The 25857-nt window shown below is 47.0% G+C and overlaps 1 protein-coding gene across 1 annotated transcript; it reads right to left on the bottom strand.

The window, feature by feature from the left end:
• Positions 1 to 21612: 21612 nt before the first annotated feature.
• LOC143829146 (uncharacterized) lies at positions 21613 to 25251 on the bottom strand. The gene is made up of 4 exons (XM_077319550.1): positions 23276 to 25251; positions 22723 to 22806; positions 22461 to 22544; positions 21613 to 22181 (listed from the first exon to the last, which is right to left on the bottom strand). Exons 1-4 carry the CDS (start codon positions 23895 to 23897, stop codon positions 21682 to 21684), a joined length of 1290 nt encoding a protein of 429 aa, XP_077175665.1. The 5' UTR covers positions 23898 to 25251; the 3' UTR covers positions 21613 to 21681.
• Positions 25252 to 25857: the final 606 nt, after the last annotated feature.

Below are 25857 nucleotides of genomic sequence, written 5' to 3' on the forward strand. Positions count from 1 at the left end.
TCCCACCCCCCATGTCTCCAGGTATTTCCCAACCCAGAGCTGCCAATCATAGCTGTGATGTGTAGGCAGCCAATGGCAAACCATGTCTGAATCTCTCTTGCCTCAGAAACCATATCAGCAGTTCTAAGTCAGCTCTGACTTGCCGGCATATTCCCTCAACATCAACAGTGCTTCTCTCTCCCAGCCCCCCAACTGTAAAGTGAAAACCACCTCATGATTTAAATGTGTCTGGCATAACCGGAAAGGAGGGTGGGGGAGAATAACATTACAAAGAAGTGTTTGATACCCCAAAGAAAAGAAGAAGAGTTTGTTTTTATATGCTGCTTTTTCTCTACCCGAAGGAGTCTCAAAGTGGCTTACAATCACCTTCCCTCTCCTCTTCCTACAACAGACACCCTGTGAGGTGGGTGAGGCTGAGAGAGCCCTGAGATTACTGAAGAAGATGAAGAGTTGGTTCTTATATGCCACTTTTCTCTTCCAGAAGTAGTCTCGAAGCGGCTTAGAGTGGCCTTCCCTTTCCTCTCCCCACAACAGACACCCTGCGAGGGAGGGGAGGCTGAGAGAGCTCTGATATTACTGAAGAAGAAGAAGAAGAGTTGGTTCTTATATGCCGCTTTGAGACTCCTGTGAGAGCCCTGATAATACTGCTCGGTCAGAGCAGCTTTCTCAGTGCTGTGGCGAGCCCAAGGTCACCCAGCTGGTTGCATGTGGGGGAGTGAGGAATCAAACCCTGCTCACCAGATTAGAAGTCTGCACTCCTAACCACTACACTAAGCTGTCATGAATCTTCCTTATATAGATTCAAGTCAAACCCTTGGCTTGTCTCAGTGAGTAGTGCCTCACTGACGCCTTTCACTTCACAACTATTCCTCGGCCTTTTAAATTTCAAATGTCAGCGATTGAATCTGGGCCCTTCGGAAGGCATAGCAGATGCTCCATTCCTGAGCTACAGGCCCCTCCCCTAAAGCCATGCTTTCAGAAGCCAAATAAATAAGTAACACTGCCATGTGAAATAACCACTCAAACTTACAATGTTAACAATAATCCGTGATGGGCTATAAAGACACTCTGTTGGCCCGGTTGCCTTCTCATTTGGTTTCCATTTGCAGCCTTCAACTGTTGGGGGAAGTCCCAAGGCACCTGTGGCTACTTCTCATTCCCATGACCTTTCCAAGCAAAGCTGTGACAAGCGAGAAGCCAAACACTAACTATAACACTGGAAGCGACTGAGAGGCAGCGGAGAAATGTCACTATGGTTCTCCTCAGGGAAATGATGGTAATCTCTGCCGTTACGTCCTAGAACACAGCTTCATTATCTCTACACTGTGTAAATGCTAGACTGACTCATTCGCAAGGTGCAGGAGGAGAAATGTCTCTGTGTTCGTTACATTTCGAGTCCATCCCTCTTCGGAGGCACTCATGACAAGATACGTGGTTCTGCACATGCACTTTCAATGTTCTTTCGCAGCTGGATTTTCCTGTGCAGAACAGGAAAATCTGTTTCTAAAGTGCATTGGAAGAGCATTATCTAATGTGTGCAGAATGGGCCCTTCACCCCTCTTCCATGGTTCTCAGTCCCTCTCATGACATCATACATGTGTCATGACCCTGGAATGCGCACCCATGAGGTCACCAAAGCAGACACAATCTCTTTGCAGTGAGTAGTCCAAAAGTAGCTTTATTGGAGTCCTAGGGGAGCAACTGCAGGAACTTACCATTACAGAGAAACATTACTGAAGACGCCTCGTAGAGCATTCTAGGAACAGATATACCCTCAGCCTGCAGCCCCCCTCCCATGGGATTTGTGAGCCAACAGGCATTCTCACAGAGAGGCTGTTTTATCCAAGCTACAAAGTGAAACCGTTCTTCAAATGTCAAAAAACCCAGATGCAAAGAGCCAGGCATGGTCATTTGTATTCCTTGCAACACTATGACAAGCATAAAAGAGAACAGGTGCAACTTCAGAGGGCAGAAAGAACAAGGGTGTGGGGAAAGGAAAGTAGGCCCCGTCAGCTGAAGACTTGTACCTGGGTTATGGGTACATGACAACATGGTTCTCCCCACTTCTGTTTGTCTTCACAATCTTCCTGTGAAGTAATTTACATTTAGGAGAAGTGACTGGGCCAACAACACCCTGTGATTTTCATCATGAGCAGATGTCAAGCTCCTGTTCTTTAGTTCATATAGCATTTATTCATTTATTCATTTTTCATTTATTGATTGATTGATTGATTGATTGATTGATTTATTAACCTCTACTCCCAGAGGCTCGTGGTGTTTTACAAAAGTCCAGCTAAAACCCATTAAACCCATTAAAACCCCCCATTAAAATGGACATCCATAGGAACAGCAAATATTCTTGCCATGTAGGTGATTTTTATAGTTTCAAGGTTTTAAAGGGGATTTTATGGGGGTTTACGGAGTGTTATTATGTGATCCGCCTTGAGTCCAAGGAGGAAGGCGGACTGTAAATTAAATGAATGAATGGCGTCCATATGGTGGTTCACTTATATTTGTTGTGATGTATTACTCTCTTTTTATGCTTTAGTGTATATGTATCAGTTCTGTTTGCTTGACATGTTTTATGCCTTTGTTTGACCTAAATTTGGGCCTTTCATTTCTGATGCCTATCGGGTGTTTTTTTTTAACCCAGGGGGTTTCTACTCTGAGCCTCCTAATTATCTCACTTACTCTAGGCACCTGGGACTTGGTGTGTCCTGGTGAGCCTCTCTTATCACTTTTGCTTTTGCAGGCTTGTAGTGTGTGAACAGGGCCTCTTGTGGTGCAGAGTGGTAAGGCAGCAGACATGCAGTCTGAGGCTCTGTCCATGAGGCTGGGAGTTTGATCTCAGCAGCTGGCTCAAGGTTGACTCAGCCTTCCATCCTTCCTGTTTGCTGTGACGGCGGTGACGTGTCCCGCCTTGTGGCCCCAGATTTCTGGTCATTTTAGCCAAAGGAGGTATGGGGTGAGTAGGCTTTAGGGTGGTCAACTAGATAACCAGATTTGTGTAAACTTTAGTTTCAGCAAAGAACTTCATGCACCTGTTTCATGTCATTCATTAATAAAGAGAGTTCATCACCAAAGAGTCTGCTTATCAACTGGGCATTGACAGCAGGGAACTGAGCCTGGGTGATTCCGGGCCTAACCCAGTTCTCTAATGATGATAAAGTGTGGATTCAAGTGGCACTTTGGAAAGAATAAAATGCGAGTAACGAAAACATGTTTAAAGAGTAAAATCCCAAGTGGGACAAAAATGGATGTTACTCTTAAACCAGGGGTAGTCAACCTGTGGTCCTCCAGATGTTCAGGGACTACAACTCCCATGAGTCCCTACCAGCAAATGCTGGCAGGTGCTCATGGGAATTGTAGGCCATGGACATCTGGAGGACCACAGGTTGACTACCCCTGTCTTAAACAATGGGCAGCCACATAGCAGCTGCACATCATTTTTTTTCTGTATTTCCTCACCGCTGTTCATGTCACTGGCTGTTTTAGGAGATATGTGGAAGTTCAGGACTGTATAACATGAGGTAATTTCTCTCAAGTCCTCCTGAAGGGAAATATTCATGGATGACGGCAGCTTCTCTTTGTCATGGGCGCCATTTTCAACTGCAACTTACAGTAATGTCCCTCTTCCCTAATGGAATTAAGTTTAGATATATGTAACTGAATCACCTCTCTACTGGGAACTGAAGTGCCTTCTCCTTCATCTCCTGATGACACTACATGTGGGGGCAGGGGAAGACATTTTTTTTGTCACTTGGGTTTTTCCAGAATAATTTGGAGGTTCCCTAATCTCCTTCTTTTTCTTCCTGCTGGTCAGCTTGGTAACAGGTTTCGTTTAACATTGTTTTTCAATTGCCCCACCCAAGAAGAGTTGGTTCTTATATGCTGCTTTTCTCTACCTGAAGGAGTCTCAAAGTGGATTCCAATTGCCTTCCCTTTCCTCTCCCCACAACAGACACCCTGTGAGGGAGGTGAGTCTGAGTGAGCCCTGATATTCCTGCTCGGTCAGAACAGCCTTATCAGTGCTGTGGTGAGCCCAAGATCACCCAGCTGGCTGCATGTGAGGGAGTGCAGAATCAAACCCGGCTCTCCAGATTAGAAGTCCGTACTCCTAACTACTACACCAAGCTGGCTCTCACACAAAAGGATAACTGAACTCGCATAGGGAACTAAGGTGCCCTCGTCCCTCTGGCGTCTAATTTTACCTTAGAGATGTGGTATAACCTTGAATAATGGTGAGGATTATTGAACTGCCTCAACTTTTGCAGGCACTGTTATTTTGCAGAGAACCTGTTCAGGATGCAGAATTTGTTGGTGACTGTTGTCCTGTGTTAATACTCTTCCACTGGCATACTCCAGATATTCAGTCTGCTTATTCTATGTGCAAAATAGTGGGATCGAAACCGTTTTTTAAAAAACACACACAACACACCCCTAAAAGAATGTAATGCTTGGATGTTGTACTTCGTCTTAGTCCTGGTCCTTGAAGAAACAAATGTTATCCATAACCAATTCTGTTTTTTTCAAAAATCAATATAACTAGGCCATAGACCTTTCTCTAGAGAAATTCCCTTCTTCCTTTTCTTTCCTTTTCTTTATAAGCTTTCCGACTGGGATAGTATGATATTTTTACTACATTTTTTCCCCACCAGTTATTACGAAATGGGGGAAGATACTGCTAACGTGTCTCTTAGTATCATCTCGGATTTTTAAAAATGCAAATGAGTTTTAGGAGTTATAAAGTAACCAGCTCCCAACAGTCTAGCATTTCTCTCCAGTTTTGGTGTCCAAAAAAGTCCGTTCAAATGTCAGCTGCGTGTCCAAGCACCAATTCATTTTCAGGCAGAACACCGCTTGGCCAAGGCAATAACTGCAATAAATATGCCAAACTTATATCCTTGTTAAACAATGTTTATCAGCAGCCCTTCTGAGCTTTCAAGACATATGCTTAACCCGTTACAGAACGCCTAAGAGCATATGGCACAGGCCTCGTTAATTGGGTACTGAACTAAGTATGTTTAGATGACTTATAGTATTCCCCAACTGGTTCTCGTAAAACGTAAAGCCATTCAGAGATCTGAGAATTCAAAGAATGAAAAACTCTCCCTCAGCCATTATGTCGTGGCATCGTTACTGTGGTTGTTCTGAAGCTGTGTCCCGGGATATTAATGTCTTTAGGTTTCACAAGACGTTTTTCCTTCCCGGCTGTTTAATCTGTAAACTGCTCCTGCGGAGCGGTAAAAATAAAACAGTAAGGGCATTGTGGGAGGAGAAAGGGGAGGGCCAAGTCCGTGATAAAAACTTGGATGGGCCAATCTCCGATGCGGAGATGGGCCAGTCTCCAACATGGCGGGCCTGCTCTTCTTGCCGCGGCGTAGCCTTTTCCCTCCTACCCACCGAGGCCCCGGCTTCAGCACGGTGAAAGGAGCAATCCTTTCCCCCACCCCCCTCCCTGCCACAGGTCCCAGCTTCAGCGGTGGGACACAGCGGGCCTGCTCCTTCTGCCTGCTCCCCCAACCCCCTCCCTGCCCAAGGTCCCAGCTTTGGTGGTGAGACGCGGTGGGCCTGCTCCTTTCGTCTCCTTTCGGAGACGCGGTGGGCCTGCTCCTTTCGCCGCGCAGAAGCCGGGGCCTCGGGGAGGGGGGAAAGGCTTTGAAGCGGCGAGAAGAGCAGGCCCGCCACGTTGGAGATGCGGTGGCCCTGCTCCAGTCGCTGTGCTGAAGCAGGGACCTCGGGGTGGAGGGGGTGGGGGGAAAGGGGGCAGCAGGGACAGCGCGGTGGAGGGGCCCGCAAGGAGCCCTGTGAGCCTGCCGGGCCCACCAGCGCCCATGCTAGCGCCCATTGTATTCAAAAAATACAATGGCCTTTACATCTAGTATCAACATAAAACTGCTGGTTGAGGCGTTCCAAGATTTGAAACAAGACCATAATATGCCAGCAGCACCAACCTTTTCACCTGGGCTGCAAACAAGTATCTGGATTCAGTAATGAGCTAGATATATCAAGAACCTCTGCTGTCCTGCTCTACATCACAGAGCTGTTCTCAAAGAACCGTTCTCTCAGAGCTCTCTATGTCACAGGGCGTCTGTAGTGGGGAAGGCAAGGCAAGGCAAGGGCAAGCTGCTTTGAGACTTCTTTGAGTAGTGGAAAGCAGGGTATAAAAACTAACTTTTCTTCGTCAAAAAGTTGCCATGCTGACCCAAGTTCTGAACTACGAGTCATACGAAGAACCGTAGTATTTTTAAAAGGAACCCACTCGGGGATGCAACAATGCAGAAGCTAAAGTATCACCCATTCCATTTTTACTTCCAAAGTCTGTAGTATCCTTCTGTTAAAAAAAAAAAAAAACCAGAATGTCTTCCCGCCCCCCACAAGACCTGAATAAGGCTACGGAAAACCAGATTTTTTTTTTTTTTTTTGCCATTTAGAACCACTTTGCATTAAGAACACCAGCAGGAGGAAGGATTTTTTTTGCTTGTTTTTTTGTTTTAATCTTGTTTCCATTCTTTTATTAAGATGCTTTGTGTAATTAGTAGTGTTTCTATTGGAATAAATGGTAATTTGGAATTCATCCAAATTGAAAGCCTAAATGAAAAAAAGGAGCATTAAGCGATGGGTTGCATGTTAAGAGAGGCAAACTTCTCTAGGGCAGATGCGTTTGGCTCGGCTTAAATAAAATCTATAGAATCCTTGTGGAATTTAAGATGGAACGCGGTGAAAGGGAGGGGAAGGCGATGCAAAGCAAAACAGATTTGCAGCCAGAAGGGCAATTCACTTATAGTTTAATGAAAAACCCCTAAAACCAGACAGAATTATGTATGCTACAGTGAAATTTGTTTTGGAATTAAAGAGCCTATAAATAAATGCAAAAATATGACTGCAGTTCCCTCCCCATTATTGAATTCCTTTTTCATCAGGAGGAGTTGATGTAAAATCCTTGTTGCCAAATGAAATTATGTGAGGTTGATTCTCCTTGTGACAGAATTATAATAGCTCTCCTGAAGCTGTTACAGGGGGAAATGTGTCACTAGCTGCAAATTACAAATTCTAGACTTTTGGAAGAAGTAAACATCGATGAGAATATAACATTGTGGGTTTGCACTCTTAGTGTGGTCTGTGTTTGTGTATGTGTGTGTGTGTGTGTGTGTGTGTGTGTGAGAGAGAGAGAGAGAGAGAGAATTTCATTCACTGATCTCTGGCACTCTACACTATTTTGGGGTTCTCTAGCTGGGAAATGGTGAATATTCAAGGGTTTTTAAAATCAAGAAACTGCTGGAAATGCACATAAGTGATGTGGTGATTAAAGTTTCATAAGTTGTTATTTAAAGGCATCAGTGCTGAGAGCATGCACCAATATGACGGCCAGGGAAGCCTGAGAAAGAACTGTCATAGTCCATTGCATCAACTGTCTATGAACCAAAAAATATTGCAATTGTGTTTCAAACATTCAACCTAATGGTTCTTCTTTAAACGCCTTCCAAATTCCCCAAGCAAAAGGCACACTAGTAATGCTTAACCCAATTTTTTCCCATATAGTTGTCTTGATTTGGATGTCCTCTCCTCTCTTTAGGCAGGCCAAGTACCACCTTCTCCTGACTTTAATCTTACACCATGTCATGGTTTGGGTGCCAGACAAGATGTGGGTGACTCAGGTTCAAATTTCCGTTCAGCCATGAAGCTCACTGGGTGATCTTGGGCCAATCACTTTCTGTCAATCTGCTCCACCACGTCTCCAGACTCTTTCTAATCCAGCTGGTTTAAAAATATTTAAACTGGTATGGGTCTCTCCCTAAATGAAAGGAGCATTAGACTTGGTGAGGCCCAGGCAAGGAGAGTTAATCAAACGAGTAGAAGATATCTGATGACCGACTGGCATCGCAGGTGCTTCTACCTTTTTAGCACCAGCATCCTTAAGATATACCCTAATTCCAGCTGCCTACTTATCGACAATTGATTCCGACCAATACAGAAGAGCTTTCACCTTGGCTAGAGGTTCAATCATGCCTTCCGCAGTCTTGGAGTGCAGATACAGAAGAATCCCTTTCGCATTCCTTCCTCTCCCTTGTGTTAGTACCCCATAGTTTCTCAGACCTGTGGTTCCAATGACCAAATGGTTATCTCGATGTTTTGACTCCTTTGAACTGTGCCTGGTTCAAATTCCAGGGGAGGGGGAAGCGAACCCCTATATTGCTTATTGTATGCTTTGTATCTCAGTCCTGACTATGCCTTCGTTGTAGATGCTTTAATTTTTCTTAAAGAAACTTTCATTCTATGAGGTTACTTATTTAGAAATCGAAGTTTCTCACAGATGACACATCGAATAAATAGAATTTGTATCCTTTAATACAGAAAGGTAGGGCACAGCTCTTGCAAAATAAATAAATAAATATTCCAAAACAGCCCTGAAGCAAACTGAGCTAACTGTTCCTTTGAACGAATCTTTTGGGGGTGCCCCTCTGGTAACTCAGCTGACTGGGCAAAATTTCTGTGAGAAAGAAGCAAAATCTGAGTGGCAAGCATTCTCAAGAGACGATATATGCAATAATGATGAGACAGATGTTGGATTTTGGAGTCTTCTGCTCCATTGTATCATAGTCCGTCGTGATGAGCTGGGTTTTTGGGGCTATTTATGGTTTACTTTAAAATCTCAACATGCACATTTCTCTTCAGTATGTTTGTTTAAAAAGGTATTTATAACAGACTACTACTGTGGTAGACAGTAATACTCCTCATATTATTACTATTACTATTACTATTACTATTACTATTACTATTACTATTACTATTACTATTACTATTACTATTACTATTACTATTACTATTACTATTACTATTACTATTACTATTACTATTACTATTATATTTATTTCCCGCCTCTCCCAACAGGCCTGGGAGAGTGCGTATTACCCAGCATTGTTCTGAGTTTTGAAAAAGAGTCAAAAGAAGATTCTCCTCTATTTGGGTGGGATCATCTAATTCTTCTTAATATAATCCCGGAGTCCCGGTCAATTTGACTAAGGCCACTCGCCAGGTGAACCTCTTGACCAGGGGTAGTCAAACTGCGGCCCTCCAGATGTCCATGGACTACAATTCCCAGAAGCCCCTGCCAGCAAATGGGACTACAATGGGAATTGTAGTACATGGACATCTGGAGGGCTGCAGTTTGACCACCCCTGCTCTTGACGATATATTACCAATTCTAAGGGAAGGTGGTCACTTTCTACAGTAATACTCAAAGCAGCGTCTTCATTGGTCTGGACTGCTTTTGGAAGCTATCCCAAGTTTTAGTAACCTGGACAGGATTGTATGACGGCAAATGTAGTAACTCCCCCCCCCACCCCCGGCCTTTATGGGTTCATATGCTAATGATGATGATGCTTAATAATTAGGCCTAAAGCCCTCTGAAAGTAACACCTTCCAATTAGCGCTCCGCAGCATGAATCCTACTATTAGCATTAAACAACAAAGACAAAAATTGGTTACCCGTCCGCATAATGGAAAATAATTGATGAAGTTGGAGGGTGTTGGTGGTTACTTTACAGTCGTGTGCCAAAAAAAGAAGAAGAAGAAGAAGAGAAAGAAGAGAGAGAAAAAATACGCGAACCCCGGTTAGCAGTTAATCTGTGCCCACCTCTTTGAAGATAATGAAATTGGCTTCCTATGGCTGATTATTCATTAACAATTAATTCTTTCTCAGTGATCTCCTTCATTTTCAGCTTCTCACCACAAACATTCGACGGAATAATTACAAGTGGAAATGAAAAAGCAATTAGTGGCAGATAATGCCAACATCTGATTAAAAATCCCCCCCACACCCCTCCCCGGTTGAACAAATTAGCAGTTTAGTTACTGCAAGTTGGCCACCTTCAGTAAGGAGAGGAGAGCTACCCGGTTAAATTTCTGTTCGGATTGCTTTTCTCTTTTTATTTGCTTCCCCGGCGCTGCAGCTCGCTGCCTTCAACGTGCTCTTTCGCGGGAGGAGCACTGGATAGTCATAAATACTTTCTAAGGATTAAGGCGGCATTTGAGATGGTCGTTCATCCTGAGCGTAGAAGATCGATATTAAACAGCGAGGTACAAAGAAGTAGCAGGAACAAATGAGTCACTGGGATTACAAGTTCTTTCCCCCTCCGTATTAAAATGATATACTGTGTGTGTGTGTGTGTGTGTGGGGAGGGGGGGGGGAGAGATTGTTTATATAATGCAGTTCTGAGCTAGGGCTGGTGTAATGGCAATTTGCAGTGTGTTGGGACATGGAATCCGTACAAGAAATAGACTGAAATCCTGCAAATAAAGTTTGCAAAGGGATAAGAGATACTGCAATCTGCAAAACTGGATCCCCCCCCCCCTTTGAATAAGACCAGAGAGAGGTTTCTGGCTTTATTTAAGAACCACTCATGCCAGAGTGCTGAGAAAGACGGTCTGCTTCCAGATTAGGACACCCACTGTCAGTCAGACTACAGTAAGTAGCACATCCTTTATGGCTTATGACCCCTGATCATCGTTACATACTTTAAAGTGAACACATGAGATTTATGGGTAAATATCTTCCGGACCTAGCTGCTAGAAGTTAAGTGCAAGACACCCAGATCGGTTAGAACAGTGGTTCTCAACCTGGGGGTCGGGACCCCTTTGGGGGTCAAATGACCCTTTCACAGGGGTCGTGGCAGGGAAAGCAGCTTGGCCAAGGGGGGTGCTATCCACAGAACAGCCTTGCAGGGTAGATCGAGATAGAGCGTTTGTTTGTCTGGAGTAGCGGAAAAGAGTGAGATCGGCATGGTGGGACAAGAAGCAGAACTGAACTGAGAAACCCCGGGGGGGAACCAATCTATATACAATCATGAACAATGGATCTTCACGTCATTGGTCAGTTTGGTCAGAACGCTTGCATAATTTTATGGTTGGGGGTCAGCACAATATGAGGAACTGTATTGAAGGATTGCAGCATTAGGAAGCTTGAGAACCACTGAGTTTAGGACATCCCAGCCACTGGGTTTCTGCTCACTTAAAATGATGTTACAGGTATAGCGGATCTGCCACATCTTCTTGCCTTCTTCCAGCTTAAACAAAGCACACTATGCTTGTCTGCTTATGAAAGAGATGAATGGCATGGAAAGAGAGGGAAATTTCCCTGCCACATAGAAAAATGGTTACTTGTAAGCCAGCCCTTTTCAACCTTTTGACCATGGAGGAAGCCCTGAAATATTTTTCAGGCTTTGAGGAACCCCAGAAGCGGTGTGAAGTTCCTTCAGAGAAATGGGTACGGAAGTAAGTTGAGGGAGCCAGCCCATCAATCAATTGATCATTTATCATAGAATCATAGAACCATAGAGTTGAAGGGGCCATACAGGCCATCTAGTCCAACCCCCTGCTCAACGCAGGATCAGCCCTAAACATCCTAAAGCATCCAAGAAACGTGTGTATCCAACCTTTGCTTGAAGACTGCCAGTGAGGGGGAGCTCACCACCTCCTTAGGCAGCCTATTCCACTGCTGAACTACTCTGACTGTGAATTTCCCCCCCTGATATCTAGCCTATATCGTTGTAGTTTAAACCCATTGTGGAGAAAGAAACGAGGCCTGTAAAGCAATGCTGGGGAAGGAGGCTCCAGTGATTTCAGTGGCCATCTGAACTTCTAGGAAAGGCTGCATAACCCCAGGGGAGCTCTAGCATAACCCCAATTTTCCCTGGGAACCCTGTTTGGGAATCTTTGCTGTCAGCTTTCACAAGGGGGCCAGGACATGTCAAGAGTGTGTGTGTGTTTTCAGGGAGAAAGCGATGGTGGGGGGAAGGGTTAAAGTTAGGAGTGTGCATTCAGGTATTCCTACACCTAAATTATACCTGAAATTTCCATTTTGGGTCAACTCAGGAATATCTGAAATGAAGCAGAACACCCCAGAATTCTGGCAGTAATGAAAATGTATTTCCTGGAATTTCAGAGATCCCAAAGAGGTGGCAGGAGTGGTAAGTGAGGAGGAGCATGCCCCATCTGAATGCACATCGTCCCGTTAAACCATTTAAGTGCCCACTGTGTACGGTTGCCAGGCATGGGTGTAGGGTTGCTCGTCATATCCCCGCTAGAGAGGAGGAAAGCAAAACTGACCGGTGAAATGGCTCACAGCCATTTCAGCCTAGCAGTAGGGGGGGTGCACCCCTCAACCTTCTCCGAACATCAGTTTAGGTGCTACGAATCGGGCCAAATTCGTGCCAGATTTGGGCTAGTGAACCAGTTCATGCCTATCCCTTTTCAAAAAGTGTAAAAATAAAATTGGAGAAATAGTAGGAAATTGTGTGAGTTAGAAGTATGATCTCTGAGCTATTTGGGGCTTCTTTGGAGATTTGAGAAAGGCTGTTTTCTCTATGCCTGGGCAACAGGGTTCTGCTGAAGTGTTACCAAGATGATGGAGACAAAATGTTGAAACATCAAGAAGCCCTGTAGAAACACCAAGTACCAGTCGTTGCTCTTTTCACAACACATTCCAAATCTGCAGCACTTGTAGCCACAACTTTTGTGTGACAATGAGGTCCGTGCATTTCTTTGGTACATTTCGAGGAGCAGAAATGTGATCTTGTGCACTGCTCACCACATCTTCGCTGGCCTCAGCTTGTGGTGCGATATGAGCATGTTTAAATGGAGCTGAGAAGATCACCCAAGCAGAGCCAAAGGGAAGCCGGGGCCTAAAAATAATTCTGTGCACTGTGTAATTACAAAGGTAGGCAGGGTAGAAACTGCTATTTTTTTCAAGAAGAGCAAATAACAAGCATTAGACAGGAAACACAGAAAGCTACAGCTGTTCTGAAAGGACATTAACAACTAATGTTAGAAACCACCCTGTTCTGCCTGTTCCTACATATTTAGGAATGTACAAAAGAATTAATCACTCAGATAATAATGTTAGGATGTTTGTTAGCCCAGTTATCGGACTGGTCCAACCTGTTAAATTACGTTATGTGGGGCAACCAGACTGCAGTGATTTCCTGTTTACTCCAATCCTTTCAGGTTTCCTTCAGAAGAAGAAGAAGAAGAAGAAGAAGAAGAAGAAGAAGAAGAAGAAGAAGAAGAAGAAGAAGAAGAAGAAGAAGAAGAAGAAGAAGAAGAAGAAGAAGAAGAAGAAGAAGAAGAAGAAGGAGTTGGTTCTTATATGCCACTTTTCTCTACCAAATGGAGTCTCTCCACAACAGACACCCTGTGAGGTAGGTGAGACTGAGAGAGTCCTGATATTACTGTTTGGTTGGAACAGCTTTATCAGTGCTGTTCCTAATCCTAACCACTACACCAAGCTGGCTCCTAACCAGTCAGATTCCTCCATGTTCTTCATCAAACCAAAGATGCATGAAGCTTCAAAAAGGACCAAGGGACCCCAATCTAGAATTCAAGGTGAACATCCCAACTAGTTACATACAATTTTAGTGACAGTTGGTAGCATGGATGACCTTAGCTTCTCTCCAAATAGGCCTTAGCTTCTCTCTTCGGACTACAGAGATCAGTTCCCCTGGGAAAAAACGGCTGCTCTGGAGGTGGGCTGTGTGACCTTATACTCCACAGATGTCCCTCCCTTCCCTCAATCTCACCTTCCTTGGTCTCCATCCCCGAATCTCCATGAACCTCCCTAGGCAGAGTTGGTGACCCTAAGCAAATTGTACTTCTAATTATCTCACCCATCCTCTGTGGAGCTCCGAGAGCCCATAAGTGGTCCCCCACCCCCGTTTCATCATCACAAGGGATCCTGTAAAATAAATGTTATTTTCAACAGATGTCTGGAGAGGCGACATGAATTTTCTACTTAAAATAGATTAGGCTAAGACAGAACACTTCGCCAGAGGTCATCCAGAGAGTCTCATGGCCGAGTGAGGGTATGAACCTACCATGGAGCTGACTCTAGCCTGCATTTGGCATGACTGTCGTAAATTGAAAGCATCTAACCACATTGTGACTCAGCACTTGAGAAAACCGTGATAGGATTAACCCTCTGCCTTAACTACCTGCCCCCTTATAATCCACACTATATGTGGGCTGGCTTGGGTGTAAACTGCACCGAGCTTTTATTACAATCCCAGGTCGATTCAGTCCCTGCCCTCTACACAGAATGCGATTTCCGTTTGGATTTTGGGCGATTTAAATTTTCCTTCTGTAGCAAGAAGGATTGATCCGGAGTGACCCTACCTTTACTGTGCGATATCTTAGAGTGCTTTTAATGCTCAATATTTTTCAAATCCGGATTGGGAAAGCAAGCTCTGTGGTAGAGAACTTCTGATAGGTCACACCTGGTCATGTGACAAGCTTGCCTTAAAGGAGACGCCCCTAATTTCTCTCAGTTTCTGTCGGTCCTGGATTTTTTTCTCCCTTCGCTGCCTTTTTCAATCCTCTCCCGCCCACCCTCCAAGAAAATAAAGAGGCTGCCTGCTTGGCTCATCTCCCCCCCTTCAAGAAAAAAAAGAAAGAGGCTTGGCTCCCCCCCCCCCCTTCTGAACTACCCTAACCACGTGCAGAAGGCTTTCCTGTTTCAATAGGGAGGAGGGGGGAGAGGAAGACCCGAGTTCAAAGCGATCTGGATTCAACAAGATTGACAATGGAATAAACAAAGTAAGTGCAGACTCTGCCATGGTCTAGTGCGGGGGGGGGGGGCAAACTGCAGCTCTATAGATGTCCATGGACTACAATTACCATGAGCCTCTGCCAGCACCTGGCAGGGGCTCATGGAAACTGTAGTCCATGGACATCTGCAGAGCTTCAGTTTGGCCACCCCTGGTGTAGTGGTTACAACACAGATCTAGGACCTGGGACAGCCAGGTGTGAATTCCCCACTTAGCCATGGAAGTAGAGTTGCCTGATCCAGGTTGGGAAACTCCTGCAGATTTAGGGATGGAGCCTGGGGAGGACGAGAACCTCAGTGGGGTACAGTGCCCTAGAGCCCACCCTCCAAAGCATTCATTTTCTGCAGGGGAACAGGTCTCTGTAGTCCGGAGATGAGCTGTGACTCCAGGAGATCCCCAGGTCCCACCTGGAGACTGGCATCCCTACACAGAAGCCAGCAAGGTGAGCTGGTGCCCATCATAGTCTTCCAGCCTCACCTGTCCTCAAAAGGTTTATGTGAGGAAGGCAGCCAGGATGTAAGCTGCTCTGATCTGAGAGAAAAGCAGAATACAAAAAAGCACATTTGCTTAATAAGCACCCAAAAGTGGAATTTCTTATAGCAGCATCAATGGAAGCTGCACACAAAATCCTGGCTTTCACCCTTTGTACTTCTCCACGAAAGAACAACGTGGCCCCTGATAACTCACTCCTGCTTTTTATCCTAAATTCACAGCTTGCTGGAGTTGGACACCATATAAGATGGATGTTGGGAAAGACAAGCTGATCGGGTCAGATAACGGTGCCCTCTGGTTTTATCTCGTGAAAGAGAGCAGTTAACTGTGGTTTGTGGGCTGCAGAATTAACCGTCGATGGCTTTGGGGTGCGGTGGAAAGCCGTGTTCCTTATCTGCCGGGGACATTACTGGGGCAATTCAGGTCTTGCACGCCAGGCAATGAAAACACCTGCCAGCAGAAGCAAGAAGAAACACGAGTACTTTGCCGCTTCCTTCCCTTTGGGTCTCGGAGTTGTTTTGCCTTCCAGGGCAGCGACAGAGTCTAGTAGGCCGCATCCTTTTTCAGTTCCTCGAAGAAGAGCGCAATAACATCTGCTTCTGGGCTCATGGTTCTGTTATTCAGCTACCCACAAAACATGACAGAGGGGCATTTTTTTTCCTAGAGAAAGACGTCTAATGTTCTGAAGTGAGAAGAAAGAAACACATTTTATCCTGAGCTCCAAAGGAGCACTCAATCTACTCTACCTCAGTCTCTCAGGAAACAAAACAGGAGGGTGGTACATGATCTCCCCACAAGACGTACACCTGGAAAAAAGAAGGAGAGGAGTAAAATGAGTCACAAAATGGCGGGCATAGTGTTGCCACCCTCCAGGTAACGGCTGGAATTACGATTGATCTCCAGGCTGCAGAGATCAGTTCCTGTGGAGAAAGTGGCTGATTTGGAAGGTGACTCCATGGCTTTATACCCCATTGAGGTCCTTTCTCTCCCCAGATCCTGCCCTCCTTAGGCTCTTCCCCTCAAATCTCCAAGAATTTCCCCAGGAGCAATTGGGGGCCAGGCCTGGCACCTGAGAATGTAAAGACTGCCCTTTGAATGGAAACAGAGATGAGAGTTGGAGCAGGGTTGCAAGGTACCTGGCAGGGATGAGGGAGGGGAGAAATTTAGTGGCAGCAAACTGAGGGCTAGGCCTCTTTTTCTAGGGACACAGCAACATCCCTTCTGATGTCATCAGGTCAAACATCGGCACACCTGGCCTTCCCTTCCCCTCAATTATTCCACCCAGTGCCTGAATCACTGATGGGCATCAAAGGCAATGGCTGGGAGGAATATCTAGCATATGGAGTGGGGTTAGTGCGTGTATTTCTGTGCCCACACAGGTATGAAGTCTTGTCTTGTTCCTCCTTTCTTCCCTTTCAGGGGCAGTCTGGACACTGTCTACTTGATTAGTGGAAAGGGCAGTGCTTTAATCCTGTCCTTCAGGATTGCCATGTCTCCCTGGCCATCAGCAGGGGATGGACAGGGTACAGTTGCCAGATCCAGGATGGGAAATCTCTGGAGATCTGGAAATGGAGTGTGGGGAGGACACAGACCTTAGTTAGGGTGCAATGCCATAGCGTCTGCCCTCCAAATCATCCATTCTCTCCAGGGGACTTGATCTGTGCAATCTGGAGATAAGCTGTAAGTCCAGGGGATTCACAGGTCCCACCTGGAGGCTGACATCCTTCCTGTACTTCCAGAGAGGAATACGGAACTCCTTCTGCCACAGTCTCACTGCCTCTGTGTGCCCTGACTGCAATATACTTTCTAATCCTGAAAACTGAAAAAGGCCTCTCTCTAAAACGAGCAACCAGTGAGACAAATCACCCTGGCAGTATCTGTCCTCCATTTCTCATTTAATCAGCTTTGAAAGGTACACTGACCAGCGGATGTTTAGTTTGGGGAATAAATCCTTAAGAAAAAGTACTTTTACGTCCATTACAAAGCTCAGAAAAGCCCCTTTGAGCCCCGTCCTAATAGTCCGGAGATATCTACGGAGTTGCTTTTTGTTTTGTTTTTTAACCACTGAGGTTACACGTGTGTGTTTTATTTTAATAGCAGCATTATATTGATGAAAAGGGAGAGATTAAGATGTTCTTTATGATAATGCAAAGTGTGGGGGGGGGACCGGGAATGGATCATACTGAATCAAAAGGCACGCCGTCTATTAGGCTAAAAGGGTGAAAATGTCCAGAGCAAAACAAAGAAAGGCGTGCTTATTATTACTGGGAAGCCCGATTATCAGCACTGGAGACGGGGAAATGCCTTTTCTGTCATTTCAATTAGTTTTATAGACTGCTTAGGCAACCCAGATCCTTCGGTGCATGAGGATAAGGAAGGAAAGAAGCCCTTAATTGCCTTCTCCAGGGACCTGATTGTCTAGGAGAGCCAAGGTTCAGATAAGGCCATCACGGGAGAGGAAGGAGAAAGCATTTCTTTGTGTGCTGATCAGAGGGGGAAAGGAATCTCGGCAATGAGTTCAAAGGTATTTTCTGCTCTCCAGCAAAGAAGGTCGATTTGTAGAAATAGCTTACAAGTTATGTCAAACCCATGTTAGCGCTGGAAGCTCGTTATTAATTGGGGGGATTTAATTTTGCTTTTAAACTAGTCCTGATTAATATTATATTAAATTCTCTGGGCCATTTCGCACAGAGCTCAAAGTTGCTATTTGGTTGCCGTTTGTGAAAGCGCTACTTCAAGTAGCGAAATGTAACTAGCCGTGCCCGTAACGCACAGCTGCGGTTTTTGCGGAATTTGGCACTTTCACTTCTCGCCACTTTCGTAACCCACAGGCTTCCGGTTCTCCGTCTTATCGCTACAAAGGAGGTCCCTTTTTAGCGCTTCTGGCCTCCCGTGCCCGTCAATCAAACTGCAGGCACACCTTTGACCTCGACCCTGAAGCCGAACTTGTCGGGGTTCCCTTTTTTTTTAAAAAACCCAGGAAACCCCGTAGCAACGCGTTATCGTCCAATCATTGGCGCCCTTGGAACGTGTTTTCTATTGTTTTCTAGGAACCAGATGCATTGACATGTTTGATTGGTTAATCCCCGCCCACAGTACACGCCCACAGGTTACCTGCTTATATGCACCTGGGCAGACACGCGGTCGGCCTCACTCTTTTGTTTGCGTAGCCTACTGCCCGCAGCACAGGTCAACGTTGCAATGGAGAGGCTTATTTTTCAATTGCTGGCTTACATGCTCGCGGTGGTCCAGCGCATGAATATCGCCTTGTCGCGTCGGACGTCTGCTATCGCGGAGTACCGAGAACGGGTGGCCGGAACGCTGACCAGCAGCAGAAGACGTTCTGTAAGGGTAACCATGGCGGCCAAGAAACGCTGGCAAGCTCTGGCAGAGGTCCGGTTCCCCAGACAGTTCTGGGTGGACGAACGATCCTCTGACTGGTGGGAGAATTTTGTGTGGACTCGCTGGGATGATGACCACTGGATTGCCAACTTCAGGATGTCGAGGGGGACATTTTTTGAACTCATGGAGGCTCTACGTGGACGCATGGAGAGGCAAGTCACTGGCATGCGGCGCCCCGTTCCAGTTGAAAAAAGGGTGGCTGCCGCATTGTGGTACTTGGCCACCCCTCAGTACTTCCGGACAGTAGCCCAGCAATTCGGACTCGGAGTCACTACGGTTGGCGATATCCTTAAGGAGTTCTGCCTCGCCATGGAGGCGGAATTGTTCAGCAAAGTCGTGTGCCTCGGAGACCGGCTTGGAGCGGTGAGTGTCATTCTATCCCCTTTTCCCTTTAAATTTTTTTTCTTGTTTGACAGGTCAGCAACGAAGACGCGATACACCCCACGCTGACATGCCATGGCTTATATTCTTTTCTTTCCCTTATTCCAGAGTATGGACGGGTTTGCCAGGCTTGGATTCCCGCATTGTTTTGCGGCCGTCGATGGAAGCCACATCCCTATCCGTGCCCCCGGGGGAAGCATAAAAGAGTACGGGAACAGGAAGGACTTTTGCTCTGTTCTCCTGCAAGGAACAGTGGACTTCTCCGGCCGGTTTATCGATGCCGAGGTGGGGTGGAGTGGCAGGAGGCATGATGCCCTTGTTTTCAGGGAATCCAACCTCAGGAAAGCCATGGACGAAGGGGTCTTTGTTCCAGGAAACCCCACCGCCACCATTGAGGGCGTGCGTGTGCCGGCGTTGGTCCTCGGGGACGGAGCCTACCCATTACGACGCTGGCTCATGACTCCCTACAAGCGGCCAAGGACGGACGTGCAGAGCCACTACAACCTCAGTCACTCCCGGGCAAGGAATGTAGTGGAGCGTGCCTTTGGACGTTTGAAGTCACGGTTCCGTTGTTTAATGTCACGACTCCATGTACATATTGACAATGTGACTCCGCTGATAATCGCATGTGTGATTTTGCACAACATATGCGAGGACAAGGGACATAACATCCCCTTCCCTGAGGACGAACCTGAACCTGTAGTCCTTCAGGATACACAGGACATCCCTGAAGCAAGGAGAAAAAGGATATATGCTGAGGGGTGCAAGGTTCGGGACGCCATAGCCACCCACATCTACAGAAACAGGAGGCGTGTTTAATTGTTTTTCCTACTCTGTTGTTGAATAAAGTTTTGTGTTCTTTGTTTAACCTTGTCTTGTGCGGTTTGTGTACTTTGCCAGCAAAAAAACGGGGATTCTCTGGTCCAAAAGCACTTTGACAGCCCTAAATGCTAACTCCCCACTGAAATTGACAAACACAATACGGAAGCGCTGAATGGGGAAAGTTCGGGGAGGCGGGTAGCCAGGAAGTATTGGCGACCCCTGTCAAACCGGAGGATCAATCCACTCATGTTCCAAGGAATAATTTTATTGGTGGGCAGCTTTGATACATTTAAAAAACGGGGTGGTCGATCGGAGCAACGCACGTTCGTTCCCTAACCGTCATTCCGAAGATGCCGAAGCCACGGAAGGGCTCCTTCTGGCAGCGCGCCGAGGCTGAGGCACTTCTGGAGCTTGTGCTACAATCAAAAAGTGTTGGCCGCCTAATGGCCAGCACCCATTGCCACACCAAGGGTGCCTACCTGGTGTTGGCTTCAAAGCTGAGGGAGAGGGGCTACGTCCGGACCTGGGAGCAGGTCCGGACAAAATTCAAGCGCCTTAAGCTGGACTTCCTAAACAGTCTGGAACAGTGGGGGGGGATCCCGCAGCCAAGTGGGAGGACGGTCTTCCACGACCAGATGGTTAAAATATGGGAGAAGGCTGGGAAGCCCCCCCTGGACATGAGGAGGCATATGGGTGAGTGCTGCCCTCGTTGTGTTTTGCCCTTAAACATGCATGGAATGACTAGCTGCCTCTTTCCCCTACTGTCCCCAATGAAATTCGAGAAAGTATTTAGATGCTGTCAACCCCCTCAGACTTAGCCAGCCAGTACTGTAGAACCACTTTGGTTATGCGCTTAGACTCTAACTGTGGTGTGTCCACCAGCTGTGTTTCATCTCTGTTTTGTGTGCTTTTAATTATGATTTGTCTTTTTCTTTGCCCAGCCACACAATCACCATCCAAGCTGGCAACAGCACCTGAGCGTGAGGAGGGGGAGGAAGAGGGACCTTCCACCTCGGGACAGGCTGCAGGTGAGAGTTTTATGCCTGTGCGGGAGACCCATGTGTGTGTACCCCCATGGAGCCATATGGGAGCCTGCTGTGATGCTCCCATTTGAAGTGTTATTAAATTCTTTGTTTGATTTCTATAGCTGAAACTGTGGAGGCAAGGCTGCGTGCCATGGAGGCCAGAGTTACTTCCCTGGAGGCTCAAGTGGCAGAGCTGAAAGGGGAGATTGAGCAGCACAGGCAACAGAGGGAGGCGGAAGAACGTAGGTTATGTTCCCCACTGCCCAACTCATCTCACACTGTGGCTAAGGCCACTTAAAAGTGTATGCATGTAAACTAAAGAAATTTGAAAATATGTGTGGTACTAATGTGTACTTTTTCTCCCTCCCCACAGTTAAGAAGAAGGAGGACGAAGAGCTCTTCCGGCGCAAAGTTAGGGGGACCGTGGGACGGCTGTGCAGGAGAGTTAGGGCGATGGAAGGGGCTGGGGAGGGGAGCGGTGGGAACTGAGTTTTGTTTCCTGTTTGTGTTTTGGGGTAGGGGTTGGGGGGGGGGCTCCAAGTTTCATTCCCTAATGTTTTTCCCCTGTTAAATGTATACCTTTGTTAAAAAAATAGGTTTTCCAGGGGGGTGGGGGGTGGTGGTGCTGGTGGGGCTCCAAGTTTCATTCCCTAATGTTTTTCCCCTGTTAAAATGTTGTTTAAAATAAAATGTTATTGCAAATTTTATAACAAGACTCCAGTGTGACTTCTTAAACTCGCACATATTTAACCCCACACCACACTCCTAAAACTCCTTGAACTAACACCCCTCCAACCTCCAACCCACACAGCAGTACCACAATATACACAATCACTAGAGAGGCCGCTTTCAGCCTTGCAGATTCTACAGTAGGGTACACAGAGACAGAGTCAAAAATATAAACTTTATTCAACAAACAACAAAACACAGATAACATGAAATAGAAAAAGTGGGCAAAACTAGGAGGGGGAGTACTTGTCTGCTGGTTTAATTTTTCTCTTTCCGAGAATAGTCCTCCTTCTTGTTTGGGTGGAGGCATTCTGAGAGGGAGTTGGTGGGGTGGGTGCTGGAAGTGGTGGTGTTGGTGTGGGTGGTGGTGGGGGGGCGATTTGTGGAGGGTAGGCCCTTTCCATGACCGCTACTGCCCTCTCCATGAGTCTCCTTATCAGTCGCACCTCCTCCACGCCTTCGCGTAGGATTTGGTTTGTCTCTCTAAGGACTGCCCTCAATTTTCTCCCCTCCTGGGCAATGAGTGTGAGCATGGCTTGGTCAGCGGCCGCGGCACGCCGTGACTCCTCATAGCAGTGCTCAAGGAGCCTCTCTCCCACGCTTGTCAAGACGGAGACGCGCCTCAGCCTGCCGCGTTCCCTCGTAAGCCTCTCCTCTGCTGGGAGCGCACCTCTAGGTGGTGGGCTGCCTGGAGGCAGGGGTGGTTCCTCCTCCTCATCTGAAAGAACCTCTGTTGGCAAAAAATGAGAAACAAAACTGTTAGTAACATCAAAAAAGTCAAAACACACCATGGTGGACATGGTGTCCTTTTTTGTCCCCGTGTTTTCCTGCCAAGAATTTAAACAATCCCCGGTGAGCACATGGCTATTGTTTGTTTGCCCATGTTGTGCTTTTACTTTTGCCTACTTTCACAGCAGGACTCTCAACAATTAAAAGGGAGCACATGGTTAGTGCCTAGCGACATTGTCCTGCAGCTATGGCTCGAAAGGAACAGGTCATGCACGCTCACCATCTTGAATCTGTATCCGCCTGCGCCGGGCAGGAGGTCCAAGCACCCCAGGCTGTTCCTCCTCCTGTGTTCCGGGTATGAAATCTGCAAAAAAAGGAAAAAAAAAAGATCTAGGACCAAAGGGTGGCAAAGCCAGCTTCAAAGCCTACACCAGCAACGCAGAGGGACTCTCTTCTTTCTCTTAGCAGTGCTGCTGCCCTGCACAAACAGAAAAGCACAAAGCAGTTAAAACAGCCCCCCCCCTATTTTTACTAATACTTACCAATGTTAGTTGATGCCCCCGAATCACTATCCACGTCAGGTGCTGCTGGAGACTCTAGGGGCCCCGTCCCTGGCAACTGTGTCTCTGTGGACAAGAGCAGAAAATAGTGAAAAATGAGCAAGCATACACCATGAACCACAAAGCAAGCTCCCAAAGTAGTGAGCCAAAGTACTGCAGAAGGCCTATGGGCGAGGCATGCAGCAAATATTTTGGGGCTGTGGGTTAAACATGACCGTTTAAAATACTAACCACATCAAGCACTCCACAGCCAACCATCTTATTAAATCTTTTAAAAATTAAAATTAAATTATAACATTAAAACCGTTTCAAATAGTAACCACAGCAAGCACTCCACAGCCTACCTTCTTTTAAAATCTTTTAAAAATTAAATTATAAAATTATAAAATTAAAACCGTTTCAAATAGTAACCACAGCAAGCACTCCACAGCCTACCATCTTATGCGTTGCAACGAACACACGAGAAAACGATGCCCAAACGTCAGAACACACATTTGCTCAAAAGGAAATATAAAATAAAAAGAAAATCACTTACCGGAGGCAAGGGGCGTTTGCTCAGGAGCCTCCTCTTGCTCCCCAGGAGCGATGGCGATCAGGTCCAGCGTTACCGATTCCGCGGCTCGTTGCTGGACGGGGGGTGGAGGGCGAAAGCTGGACGAGGTTCCCTCGCCGGGATCCTCCTCAGCGGGTGGTTCCTCGACCGGGGCAGCCGGCTTCCGAACCACCTTAAGGCTCCGGCCGACGCGCTTCGGCCTGCCGGATCCTTCCCCGTCCCCGTACAGCTGGCGCTGCTCCTCGAAGTAGGGGCAGGTAACCTTTTCGTTGCCGGAACCCTTATTATGGTTCACGGCACGCATGTACTCTGCCCTCATTGTCTTGGTCTTCGACCGGCATTCAAGGCCGGTCCTGTTGTGGCCCAGGGCGCGCATCTTAATAGCCACTTGTTCAAAAACCTCCCTATTCCTGTGGGAGGACTGGAACGCGTCCTGGATTTTCTCCTCCGAGAAAATCCCGATCAGGTCCCTGATCTCCGCGTCCCTCCAAGTAGGGCCACGGCCGGTTGCAGGGACGGACGAGGCTTGAGAAGACGATTCCATGTTGCTTTCGCTAGTAGCTGAGCAAAATGGTGGTGGGAGGTGCAGGGTGCAACGGATCATATACCTTCCCGCACACAAAGACAAAGGGACTAGCCGGCTCCTGATTGGTGGAGGGCAGCAGGGGACACGCACATTGGCCACATCAGGTCACATGTCACGTTCAAAACTCCTCGCGCGGGAACAGGATCTGCTCCTAATGGCCAGATTGGCGCCCTTGTTGTTTGACTTAACGCATGCGCGTATTCGTTTACACGCGAGAAGAGCAGTTTGAACATGCAGCGGGAGCCATTTTAGGAAAATGTCCGCCATTACACAAACGCATGCCGGTGTTCAACCGAGAGCAAGTGCGGCAGTACTCGGCAGTTCCCCAATAATATTCACCAGCCACAGCATAAATCAACCAAACATGACATGTTACTGGCGTACGTTCGTTGGCACGCTCAGAGGAATGTTTTTTAAAATGAACGGGGGACGGCGACTCCGCTTGCCGGAGGTCTAGCCGCCAATGGAAGGGGTTGTCCGCACCCAAGCACAAGCACGCACCGGGAACCACACAAAGACCCACTACACATAAGCCGCCCCTCATGATATCACCACGAATCATGTCTATTGAACCCCTGTAAGCTAAGCAGGAGACTGCGAGCGGCGACCGTTCGTTGGCACGCTCAGAGGAAAATTTTTTAAAATGAACGGGGGACGGCAACTCCGCTTGCCGGAGGTCTAGCCGCCAATGGAAGGGGTTGTCCGCACCCAAGCACAAGCACGCACCGGGAACCACACAAAGACCCACTACACATAAGCCGCCCCTCATGATATCACCACGAATCATGTCTATTGAACCCCTCTAAGCTAAGCAGGAGACTGCGAGCGGCGAACGTTCGTTGGCACGCTCAGAGGAAAATTTTTTAAAATGCTCCCTGTACGTTGACTCCGCTAGGACTGGCCGATGGTAGACGGGGTTTTAAGCTTTGGGCAAATTTTGGGAACGTGACGGTGTGTGCCACTGTGCTTGTGAAAAACTCTTGTGGTGTCCGGGCAGAATTTCCGAAAGTGATCGTGCTTGAAAGCCAGTCGCTGTCCCGTTGCCTCGTAGATCCCCGCTCGCTCGGAGAAAAAAAAAATGGCGAACAGTTCGCCGGAAGTTTGGAGGACAGGCTCGGGAGGAGGGACTTTGAAGAACCCGCAACAATGGTAACGCACAGGTCTTTAGCGCTAGTGTTGCAGATTGGTTGCAGGAGTGTATCGCTATCCGGAGGGTGAATCCAGTTTTCTGGATTCCCCTAGAAGCGCTACAACGAAGCGCTTTTGGCGGTTCGGTTTCAGGATTGTTGCAGATTGTTTACGACGTCGTGCGTTATGGCAAATTAGTAGCGTTTTCAATCAGCTACCATTGTGCTATTTTTAAGCCGTGGGAAATGCCCCTCTGATTTTACAAGTACTTACTGGTTTACAATATTTTGTAATAATTATACTGTCGTTCTGGGTTTCTAAGTGTTTTCGTACCTGGCTTGGAGGTGTATATCGATAATTCTGAATCTGGGTAGCAATAGATGGGCCTTTAGCATTGGCATCTGGGACCCTTATACCTTCAGGCAGTTTAAATCTGCTTAGGGTCCCCAGTCCACAGTTAAAATCGACCTCAACTAAGGTTTTTTTCAGCCTGGCCCCCAGCCTGATGGAACCCTCTGCCTGAAGAGATCAGGGCCCTCTGGGACCTCAAGCACTTCCGGAGGGACTGCAAAACTGAGCTGTTCCACCAGGCCTATGGTGTCGGCCAGATAACAACATCATGAAACTCTGGCCTCGCCCCTAGAAACACCATTTGGAAACATCCACCAATACGAACCCCTCCAGGCTCTAATTTGGGATGGCCAGACTGTGCCTCTCCAGATGTCCATGGACTAAAATTCCCATGAGCCCCTGCCAACACCATTGTTTCCCCAGGGAAATGAATAACAGGAGGGGATATTACGAATGACCTGTTCTTTTATTGCTATACTAGTAATTAAGCCCGCTGTAC

The sequence above is a fragment of the Paroedura picta genome, chromosome 2 (genome assembly GCF_049243985.1).
Source record: "Paroedura picta isolate Pp20150507F chromosome 2, Ppicta_v3.0, whole genome shotgun sequence".
Taxonomy (NCBI): Eukaryota; Metazoa; Chordata; class Lepidosauria; order Squamata; family Gekkonidae; genus Paroedura; species Paroedura picta.

What these genes read in the sequence shown, in the direction of transcription:
- LOC143829146 (XM_077319550.1), bottom strand. Translation starts at nt 23,897, where the DNA reads ATGATCCGTTGCACCCTGCACCTCCCACCACCATTTTGCTCAGCTACT. An exon ending in GGGGGCATCAACTAACATTG is followed by an intron (nt 22,545 to 22,722) that starts GTAAGTATTAGT and finishes CTTTTTTTGCAG; the next exon opens with ATTTCATACCCGGAACACAG. An exon ending in GCGGATACAGATTCAAGATG is followed by an intron (nt 22,182 to 22,460) that starts GTGAGCGTGCAT and finishes TTTTGCCAACAG; the next exon opens with AGGTTCTTTCAGATGAGGAG.